The following is an 11,357-nucleotide window of genomic DNA, read 5'->3' on the forward strand; positions in this document are numbered from 1 at the left end:
GCCTGGCTTTTCACTTGGGGACCTTCCCGGTCTCAGCTTCCTACACTGCAACTCAATGAGTGGATTAAATCAAGTGTGTAGTTTTCAAAATTCTTCTTAGAAGTGTTTGTTTGCTCTTGGAACAGAACTCCAGTGTCCAAAGCAGACAGAAGCAGAAGTGGAGCTCTCTTGGGTGCAGGAGGTAGGGCAGCGAGAAGGGGTGTAGAGTCTGGGCCTCACAGTTCCCCATCACCTCTGAGGGGCTTTGGGGAACACAGTCTGAAACCCACTGAAGAGATCTCCGTTCCCTTGTTACTTTAAAGTGCCTTGTAAAAGGGAAGTGGAAGGATTAGGAGACATCTATTTCTTGCATATACCTAAGGGTCATGTACACCATATACCTGGTGGAGAAGAGCAGTGGATCCTGAAAGAGGATTTCTCCTGAAAACAATATACTTTATTTAAAGCATAATTTATCCTTTATCCACAGCATAATCCCATCCTGTTCCTACTTCCACAGCTAGCTAGCTAGCTTGTTCTTTCTTTTCTTTTCTTTTTTTAAGATTTTATTTATTCATTTGAGAGAGGGAGAAAGAGCCACAGTGAGAGAAAGCAGGGAGGGGCGGGGCTCCATCCCAGGATCCCTGAATCATGACCCGAGGACCTGAGAGGAAGGCAGACACAATGCTGTGCCCCCCACAGCACTGCTTTCATTTCATGATTAGTGGCAAGGCAAAGAAGCTCTTTCTCCTATTGCAAAAGAGAGACGGTTGTCACCTTGCCACGTCACTAGCAAGAAATCTTGTCTTCAATATGGTCTCACCACTGGCAGGCTGTGTGACCTTGGGTAAGTCTGGAGACACCTCTACGACTTTGTTTTCTCACCTAGAAAGTGAGAGGGGGTGATTCTAAAGGTCAGTTCCAGTTTTCTAATCCAAAGCCTATAGGATGAGGTGGGGGGAAAGGATCCTGTAACCCAAAGATTGAACAGAAAATTAAAAAGATTTCCTCTTCTCCTAGAGAACAAGGTGTCACTCCTGTTTCATCGGTGTGGTAAGCCTTGAAACAACCTCTAGGATTTTTCCGAGGAGCATGCCTGTCTTGCATTACGGAGGGTTCGGATGTCTCTTTCAATCACATTAGCTCTACTGACGTGGGTTTCTTTCCTTAACCGAGTCTATGGCTGCATATTGATAAACATTGTGGATGTGTAGTTGTGTGTGTGATCATGTCAGCAACAGTGATGCATAAAAAGGAAGACCAGAAAGAGTTTCTTCAAATCCCTTGCCTGAATCATCTAAGTCCTCTGCTCAGGGTTTTAACCAAATTTTGCTCACTAACCCCGGATAAGCTGCTTTTTAAAAGTTATTTCTGTGAGCTGAGGCTGGATTTTGTTTTATTCAAAGCGACTTCAGTCTGTCACAAGACAGTCTCATAAAATCTGTATCTTGGCTTAAGCTGGGAAGAAATGAGCCAATCCATCAGCCCAGGAATGTGGCTGTTTGACCACTTCCTAAGGCAACCGGGAAGGGATGCAATCTATTCAATTTATGGGGCCGGGTGGCAGTGAATGATGCACTCCTGAAGGCACAGCAAATGGAAATCCCTGTGAACTTTTGCAGTGATAAAGTTCAAAATCTGAATAAAAGAACCTCTGGGAGGGCAACAAGGAGGGGATGAGAGGGCGGGAGTGGAAGCCAGCACATAAGCATAGCAAGAAAGGAGTCAGGAACCAGGCAAGCTCCCTCTTCAGAAACACCTCCAAAGGATTCACCAAGGACAGAACTGGGAGTTGGGTCTGGAAATGGGACCTTCGCAAAGTCTTTTCCCCCTCATCTGGATTCTAAAAATGAACCTTCATTTAATCGTTAAAATGTAAGTTTGATGTGATTACCTCCTCTGACCTCGAATCATGCCACCTGTGGTAACCTTGTTATTTGTCATCTTATATCATAAACAAATGCAATTCCAATAGGGCAGCCAATATAATATCATTAGTTTATATTTATGTCCACTCTTTTCCAGCCCTCTTTGCAAATGCAATTTTGATGCCATTGATGAGAGATCTGGGATTACAATTCCTGACCATGTCAACAGACATTTGGGGAAGGAAATAGAGGAAGAATAATTCTGAAGTCTCTCCAAAAACCGAAGGAGAAAAAAAAGGTAATATGATTTTTGTTTCATTTATTTTGATTAACTGAAGGCTCATGTTAAAACGTCAGTGGCGCCCCATTGGTTAGTGAATGGAATCCAAACCCCTTGGCCTAGCAATGGGGCCTTGCATTTAGCCTAAGGAATCATTTCTGTGTGCAATCCTTATTTGCAATTCTTTCCCTCCACCTATTTTAAACTGCAGCTTCTGAGTGTTCCCCAAATAAACCCAGTGTCCACTTCTCTGCTCTCATCTTCCCCTGATACCCATTTTCCAGCTCTAAAGCCCATCCATCTTCTCAGGCTGAGATACCACCTCCACCCTCCCTGGACTCCCACACCAAGAGCACTCTTCCAGCCTCCGTATCTCAAACCTCGAACCTTGGAGATGGAAGCTTTTTTTTTTTTTTAATTTTTTTTAATTTATTTATGATAGTCACAGAGAGAGAGAGAGAGGCAGAGACACAGGCAGAGGGAGAAGCAGGCTCCATGCACCGGGAGCCCGATGTGGGACTCGATCCCGGGTCTCCAGGATCGCGCCCTGGGCCAAAGGCAGGCGCCAAACCGCTGCGCCACCCAGGGATCCCAAAGCTTTTTAATGTCTTCTAAGGTGTGCAAGAGCTCGGGACAGCCTGATCCATTCCGCTGGACCACTGCAACTTGAGAGTATGACTCCTTCCTCATTCGTCTTTGGTGAACTTCATAGGATAAAACCCAGAGCCTTCCCCAAAAGTCCGACTCAGTGAGGTATGATGAATTCACCAGTTACTAGTTGACTAACATAAGGCCAAAAGAATCACTAGCTAGCCCAAACTCGAGGAAGCCTTATCACAAATTGTCCTGCTTCCCTAGTACTACCCTTCCTTCCCAACCCACAGCTGCTATTAAATGTGAAGATTTTTTTTTTTTTCATTGTGAGCTATGAGTTGCAGTTAACTTGTTTGGGATCATAATAACTGGTCATGAGTTAAGGTTGAGTTATATGAATCATGTCTCCAAAGACACTCTAAACCTTGGATGATAATGATGATGCAGTTCAAAGGGATATTTACACATTTTAATCCTAGTGATGGTAAAAATAATTTATCTGAGGGTTTCTTTGCCCCATCCCTCCCTCACTCTTCCAAAGGTGAGTTCTAGATATCTGTTACTGGTAGCACCAGGAAGACGCACACTTGCTGCTTCATCACAAGACTGTTTGCTGGTAATAGATGATCTCTTGCTGGGTTTCAGGCCCCTTCTCTCTACCTATCCCTCCCCATCTCCCTTCTCCCAATATGCCTTTGGGGCACATCTGTTTTATTTATTTTTCCCCTTTATCAAAACAATTATTATTATTACTAGTGCTCGGCCCAGTAGTTCACAGTTCCCTTTATCTTCTCTGCTGAAAGACTGGCCAGAGCCCAGATCATTGGTTATCAGGATCTTTGGAGGCGGTGAGCAGGGATTCACTGCATATGTGCATTAAGCTGGCCAGCAGCCCCATCCACTGCGCGCTACTGGGGAGAGCTTTCCTTTTGTTATTCCCAACCCCCTCCCTTTTTCCTGGATTAGATCATGCCTCTTTTATGAAGACCCAGAGGGAAATGGGATTATTAAGAGTCTTGCTGGGTAAAAGCTATTTTGTCTTTATGATGACTTTCTTGAGTTCAGCTGCTGAGGGGCCTTAACGCCGGAGTAGAAGTTATTGCACGTTCGGGGGGAGCACCTTCCACACAGTGCTCCCTGCTGAGCATACTTGCAGTGATGAAGGATGGACGAGGAGAAAAGGAAAGGAAAGGGGGAGAGATTAAAAAAAAGAGATGAGATGTAGAGATGAGAACACTGAAAGCAGAAGAACAAGGGGAGAGGGAGAAAAAAAAAAACGCAACAAGGAGGCGTAAATCTAAGTTGAAAACCCAGCAAAGAATATTGCTCTCTGAAGAACAGTGTGCTGAGAGAGCATCTGAAGCTTATAAAACACAGACAAACGTTCAGTGGGGTAAGAGCTGAGAATGACCATTATTTACTTATTACAAACATGCATAAAAATAACATAAACTTACCACAATGGTTATAATGTACTTTCTATGATCATGAGATACAGTTCAACCTCACTGAAGCTCTTCTGAAGATAAATACCTTCGGAATTGGACCAAACAGTAGTCTATGTAACCTGCCATAGCACCAAAAAAACCCCACAAAACCTAGGGAGTAGGTATTACTACCAAACACACTTTCCAGAGAAAGAAATGAGGTACAGAATGATGAAGTGTTCTGGACCCCAGAGCTGGCAAATGGCTGAGCTGGATCTTAAACCTAGGCAGTCTGGCTTCGATGCTTCAGAAGCTGGGAAGCCCAAGGCAGGGCTCCCCAAAACTTCTATGTGACAAACTTATGTAGTGGCATTTAGAGAAAGAAAAATGTTTTGCCTGTGTGAACTCTCCCTTTGCTTTTCCCGTGCCAGTAATCCTTCCGTGTGAACAATGAGAGATGTGTTCGGGGCTGGGGTGTGGGGAGGGCTGGAAGCACTTAACACCTTCTCCCCTCCCTGCACACATTGGCACCCTGCTCCTTGTCCTCCTGGCCCTCTTTCCTGTGTACTGGAAACCGAGGTGCGTCTCTCTGGGGGAGGGAGGGTGGTGTGGATAGGATGTTCGGGTCTGAAACCATGTGTCACAACATTGAGGGTTTTTTGCTGGCAACTCCCATTTCTCTCCTTACTCCTCAACCCCACTCATCCCTATCCCAAATGCCACATTGTTATTGTTCTACTGGATAGGAGCAGCATTTTCAGAAATGGGGGATTTATTTTTATAGCACAGCTGGTCTGCCAAAGGTCACATAATTTGGCAACGTTCCCAGTGGTTAAAAATTAATTTCTTCTTATTAATACAACCAAGGTCCCAAAGGATCGGAGCTCAGCCTTATCTAAACTTGACAGCTTCCTAAACCTTCAGAAGATGCTTTCTCCTGGAGGGCCAGCCACACTACAAGGCCTCGGTGTCCAGGAATCCAGCCTCATCGAATCCTGTTAGGTAATGAAACCATTAAGCCCCTTGGCCATTTCTCATCAAGGCTGATAAAGCTTTGAAAAAACGCTGTAGGCTCCCCCTAGGTCAAACTCATCCTGTGTCTTCCAGGAATGGGTTAATAAAAAAAAAAAAAGTGAATTCCTTACCTGGAAGGAAAGGTACCAAGACTAACTTCAGGGGATCAAACTCATGTCTGCCACTCAAGGAGGGTGCTTCAAAGATCACACAGTGGCAAATAACGGTCAGACGATAAAATACTTCAAATACGTTAATGACAACATAAACTACCGCCCAGATGTCACGTCTCAAGTCCTTTCTCAACAGTGCAAGAAATTAAAAGGTATCATGCTTCTGCTCCATTTTCTAAAAAAGGAAAAAATCTCATCTCTGTTTCCTAGACTTTCCCAGCTGGACTTTTGGGGAATATGTTCTGAAAACCCTTATGAATAAGCCTGGCTCTGAATCCTATCAACCAAGAACTGTCCCACACTCTGATCACCCAAAGTCAGGTCATTCTCTTGATTACTGTAATGAGCAGTTGAATGACATGAAAAACACCAAGCAGGGTCCTCAGAATCATCTAGTCCAAGGCATTTCTCTCCGCGGATGCCCCGAGACCCCTCCCAGCCCTTGTTTACATTCATGCCCCATTGCATATGAAATGGCATTTGGATTCCTCTAACTTTTTCTATACTAGGAAGATAGGAGCTGACCTTTCTGGTTGCAGAATGTGGACTTTCACATTCAACAGCAGGGGATGAGAGCCATTTGGTAGACAGCAGGGGTCCTGTCTAGATAGCCTGGGGTTCCAGTCACTGCAGCCTCCCAACCTTACATTTCGCCAGTTGGGTGCTCCGTGACTTAATCTGAAGGCTCCGCAGAATGAACAAACAGTCCAAACCTGCAGTGTGCCCGGGCATTCACAGCCCTAGCAGGCACATCCTGGACAAGAAGGCGCTTGCCTGGAGCTCGCACGGGGAGCTCTCCTCTTCCCACTGTTTTTGCACTGTGTGCTCTGTTGGCAATTGGTAACAGTTTCACTACCTCCGGTGGCTGCTTATGGGGTAAAGTTTACTGGGCAAGCTCCGAATGTGGGCATGAGACCAGTCCCCAGAGCCTAGGGCAGGACAGGCTGTCGGTACACAGCCTAGGAGTTGGTTTTGCTGGCAAATCATTATACCTGCGCCGAGTCCTCCAGCATTTTGGGGAGAGAGGCTAAAAAAGAATCCCTTATCAGGCTCCTAGAACATCATTGCCTCTCCTTTCGGATTTATTTGAACCCAGACCTGTCTCCCACAGACAATTTACACCTCTTATCTGATCATCCACTCCAGACGCAAGGTTGATTGACCGCGTCTGCCCGTGTCCATGGCAATGGTGTTTAAACCCAAGCATAGATCAAAGCTCTGGGGGCGGCGGGGATGGGGGGGGCGGGCGTGGAGGGGGAGGCAGGTTGTGGGTTATACGGTCCGGGTTCTTTCGGGCCCCAAGCGGTGTGTCCCGGAGGTGGAGACGTTTGGGCGGGGAGTTGCCACCCTCTGAAAAAAACCCATTGTCAGGGCCTGAATAATTTCCTGAGCAAAGCCCAGACCACCCCCCCTCCCCATTAACTCTTGCAAAGGGGAGCTTCGAGGCCGGGCGCGGACCAGGGGGCTCTGCGCTCAGCCTGCAGCCCTTAGGAAGGGGGGCGGGGGAGGGCGGAGGGGGGCGGCGGGCCGAGCAGCGCCGGGGAAGCGGGGCTCGGTCCCCTCCCCTTCCAGAGAAATTCAACCGGAGCCGCAGAAGCTGCGACACGGACCAGCCGAATCCCCTAAGCTTTGCCAGGAAAGCGGATTCCCACCCCGCCCCCACGGTTCCCAGAGGAGAGACCGGTTCATCCCCCCACCCCCCACCCCGGCCATGCCCCTGCCAGTCCCGGGACCGCGGCTCCGCGGGTGCCCCCCACCCAGCCCCCGGGCGCCCGGGACCCGGCTGGAGAAGCTGCGACGCAGTCAGCCCGCCCGAGCAAAGGGGGGGGGGGAGGGGGGCGGGACAGTCGTTTAATCACAGCTCGCCTCGCCTCCATTAACTCGTGTGCATATTAAAAAGAAATCAATCAGTGAAAAATGAAGCGTTGGCCGTGCAGATTTCTTTTTCTCACGTGGAAAAAGCAAGGGGCGAGGCGGCGGGGGGGGGGGGGGGGAGGGGAGGCGGACCGCGCCGCGACTGCAGAGGTTCCTCCCCAGCCGAGAACCCTCTGCGCAGCGGAGACTCAACTTTCTGGCCGCGGACCGCGCGGAGGAAATGCCGCAGGCCTGTCCCTGGGGGTGTCCGGAGTCGGGGGGAGGAGGAGGGGGGCGGCCCGGAGGAGTTGGAGGCGGCCAACGTCCCCCGGCCCCGAGCCTTGCTTTTGCTCTCGCTGGGGATCTCTTTGCCCTAATAGAATGTTTATGGATCGCTGGGCTCCGACTCTGCCGCGGAGCCCACACAAATCGATGCGGGGCGTTAGAGACCGCGCGGAGGGGGGCGGGGGCCCCCACGGCCCCACCACGTGGACGCCCGCGCGCCGCGAGCTCCTCACCTGCCCGGGCGGGCGCACGGGAGGCGCGGGGCAGGTTGCGCGCATCCCCGGGGCTGCAGCCGCCTCCTCTCCGCCCCCGGCCCGGCTCCCCGCCACCCGCTCGGGCCAGCGCGGGGCTCCCCAGCTCCGCCGGCTCTCCGGGGGCGCCAAGGGCAGTTCGGCGGCAGAGCCGAGCGCGGGAGGCGGGAGGCGCGAGGCGGGAGGGGGCGCTCAGCGCAGGGCCCGCCCGGCGGCCCCGAACCCCGAGCCCGCGAACCCAGGCCGGGGGGAGGCAGCAGGCGGCGGGGCGCGGGGCGCGGGGCGGGGAGCTGGTTCGCGCCGCGCGTGGGCCTCCCTGCCGCCGCGGCCCTGGGGCTGTCCGCGCAGCCGCCCCCCTGCTGCACCCTCCGCCTCCCTTTGCTCTGCCTCCCCGGAACCCCCCACCCCCGGCGGGCGCGCCCCGGGTGAGTCACGGGTCTAGTGGGGCCTCGCCCTTTGCCCCCCCGCTGCCAGCCTCCCGCGTGCCGGTCGGTGCTCCGACGGCCAGCCCGAGCTCCCCGCGGTCTGCGGTCGCCTTTTGGAGGGGCTGGAGAGGATCCACCCCGGGCGGGTCCCGGATGCGCGTCCCACAAGGGGTCCCACCCCGGGTGCGGGGCTGCCTGCGGCGAGAGCTGCAGCGGGTGACCTGCCCCGCGCGCGGCGCCTCCGGGCTTCTGGAGAAGTGACGCAGCGCGGCCCGGGGCTGGGGGGGTGGGGGTGGGGGTGGGGGGCTCTGCGGAGGGCGCCCCAGGCAGGTGGCGGCCGGGACTGGGTTCGAGCGGCCGTAGCGCGCACACGTACGCTCCGCGCAGCGCTCGGGGACAGATGTGCGAACATCTGGGGTAGGAGATGGCCCCGGAGTCTTCACGACCCCTCCCGCTCCGCAAAGCACACAGAACCTGAAGTTGGGTGTGTGTGTGTGTGTGTGTGTGTGTGTGTGTGTGTGTGTGTGTGTCTGCGAGCGCGCGTGCCGGCGTGTGCCCCAGTGTGCGCGCGCTCGCCGGGGCCTGCTGGAGTCCGCGCCTGAATACACCATATACCGTGGGCATCCTCTCCGCGCGCGCGCGCACACGCACACACACACACACACACAGCGGATCACACAAACATACATAATTTATGCAGCATCTAGGTCTGTGGGAGGTAATTTAATTTCGCTTCAAGCTGGGAACTTAGAATTAAGGCAAGAGGGCTCGGGGAGACACAGGAAATCTCCCCAAGCGGGACCTGGCGCCCATCTCTTTGATACGATTTGCAGCTGCCCTGAAGCCCGGCTACCGCAGAGGGGGGGCGGCAGCAAACGTGTGCACGTAGATGGCAAAGGCACTCCTCAGTCCTGCTTCCCCTCAGGTAGACGCTCAAACTGAAATGGGGGGTGCCGGCGGTGAGAACCAGAGCACCCGGCGCCCAGCTTCCCCTTTGGGCTCCCACGGAACCCCCAGGCCGCTGTGATGGAGGGAGGGTGCCCAGGGAGCTGCAAGGGGTTAGCCCTGCCACTGCGGCAGGAGCCTTCCGGGAAGGGCACTTCAGGAAGCCCGTACCTCCTCTTTCCCCTGTTTCCTCCACAGATGGTTTCCCCATTCTCAATCACCTGTAGCAGCTTCCAAGAGTTTTGTCAGATTCCCGACACTGTTCTCCGAGGGGAGAAGAGGCTCACTCTGGAGAGTGGCGTGGGCAAGGAAGGACAAGCCCCACTGGATTCCCTGCGCCCAGAAAGCCCTTCTCGGGCGGGGTGCCCCTTGCCAGCCCTCCTCCCGCTGCCAAATACTGGCCCCACACTGTTCTGGGCCTTGCAGTCCTTATCTCTGCAGTCTGTCCACACACCCTTTTTGGCAGTGGTTGAGAACAAATTCCACTCAAAAGTTTCTAACCACTTCACAAGAGTAAGAGACCTTCGAAGGCCACGCAGTCTGTTTTATCTAATAAAAATTTTTAAAAGAACATGATTTACTTTCCCAGAAAACACATGGATGCAGGAAAGAGAGCGGGGTCCACCAGCCGCCTTGGTTGCCAGCAGCGCCCAGCCCCAAGCCCCTAGCTCAGCTGCAGGCCAACTTGCTCCATCAAGCCTGAGCCCTGTGATTCTGAGGCGTATCCACACATTCTGCAATGAATCCACAGCGCTGGAAAACCAAAACTAGACTCTTGTGTTTCCCAAGCCCTTCAGTTAACATTGCTCAATGCAGCTAAGTGGAGAGAATGCAAATGATTTATATTTCACTGGCTAGGTTGAAGAAACTCAAGGGAGATGTGTTCTGCTTCAAGACAGGGGGAAAAAAAATCCCAAAAACTGTAATGCAAAGGCTTTGTAGTATTTTTAAACCTTTGATTCAGTCCATATGTGACATCTGAACACCGCCAAATTCTGTGTTTCAAAACACACACACACACTCGTAACAGGAGAGAAAAGTTGGGTTTTAGGAGCCGTGGTGGTGCAGGGAGGACCGGCTGGGATCCCTCTTGAAATTATTTAGTATAGAAGGAGCCTCCTTCTATGCCATTCCGTGTGGCCCATATGAGCAGTTGCTTATTAAAAGGAAAAGCATGCTGAAATGAACAGGAAAAAAAAAAAAAACTTTCAGGGGCTTACCTGGTTGGCCTCTTACTTCGCATCCTGAAAAGTAGAGAGCTAAGACGACCCAGGTGAGAGGAAACATATCCATTTTGGAGAAGGAGGCTTTCTCCAGAGCTGGATTCGCAGATTTCTTGTATGATTTTAAGTCTTTGTGTTTTTCTTTCCCTTAGGTTCTTCCTTACAGTATCTTCTGCAAAGGTTTGCACCGGTCAGTGTCCCCCCTCCTGGGTCCTGGCGGCCCGTCTTCACCTTTATTCCTGCTGGATCCTCACCTCCCCAGGAGGAGGGTGGCTCTCGGAATCAGCAGAGCGGGGGCAAGCGGGGAAGAGGGGACGCACGGCTTTCCAATCTTAAGAAGAAAACGCATCTATGTCCTCTCCAGTTCCTCAAAGTATCATTTCCTTTCTCCTACAACATCACGGAGATTTCCCGAAAGCCAAGCGTAAAGAAAAAGAATATGTATGTCTATAAAATAATAATAATAATAAAAAGGAAAGCCCAGACTTGCCTCGGGCATCCCCCGGTCCCCCAGGCAGCTGCGATCTCAGAGGCGGAGGCTGACGCGCATCCCCGGCCCCCGGGACCCCGCGCGGGCGGAGGCGCCCACGGCCGGACGGCCCGAGCGGGAGGCGGCCGCGCGGCTCTGCCCTCGCCGGGTCCCCCTGGCGGGAGCGTCCCCAGCGGCTACGCGCGCCCGGCCAGCCTGGCGAGGGGAGGCTCCGCGGAGAGGCGGCGGCGGCGGCGGCGGCTGCGGGCGGCGGGCGGCGGGGCGCGGCGGCGGGGCGCGGCGGGCAGGCAGCGAGCCGCCCTCACCTCCACCTCGCCGGGCGCCGGGCCGGGCTCTGCGCGCCGGAGGATGTGCCGCGGGCGGGCTGCGGGCCGGTGCCTCGCTCGCCGCCTGTGCGTCCCCGCCGGCTCCCCCCAGCCTTTTCAGGCCGAGCAGCATGTGGATGTCAGCGCCGCGGCACCGCGATCCGATTACGCGCCGGCTCAGGGCCCGCCCCCTCTGTGTTCCTGATTAAAGAGGCAGCCGCGGAGGCGCGCGGCGCACGGCGCG

General features: G+C 53.3%; 1 protein-coding gene and 1 long non-coding RNA gene across 5 annotated transcripts in view; one reads left to right on the top strand and one right to left on the bottom strand.

The window, feature by feature from the left end:
• The window catches only part of NRP2 (neuropilin 2), a 115,174-nt gene extending 104,211 nt beyond the window's left edge, over positions 1–10,963 (bottom strand). For 2 of the 4 annotated variants that reach the window (XM_077885057.1, XM_077885055.1), the window contains exon 1: positions 10,316–10,963. In XM_077885057.1, coding sequence (XP_077741183.1) covers positions 10,316–10,388 — 73 coding nt within the window. In that variant the 5' untranslated portion in view covers positions 10,389–10,963. The remainder of the gene's footprint in view (positions 1–10,315) is intronic. The other 2 variants (XM_077885051.1, XM_077885052.1) reach the window with 2 other exon arrangements.
• On the top strand, positions 851–6,545 carry LOC144305913 (uncharacterized). Its single transcript, XR_013372945.1, has 4 exons — positions 851–1,854; positions 2,005–2,145; positions 2,744–2,880; positions 5,016–6,545. It is a non-coding gene; the product is annotated as an uncharacterized LOC144305913 (long non-coding RNA).
• Positions 10,964–11,357: the final 394 nt, after the last annotated feature.

Source organism: Canis aureus, chromosome 36 (assembly GCF_053574225.1).
Source record: "Canis aureus isolate CA01 chromosome 36, VMU_Caureus_v.1.0, whole genome shotgun sequence".
NCBI classification, from domain to species: Eukaryota; Metazoa; Chordata; class Mammalia; order Carnivora; family Canidae; genus Canis; species Canis aureus.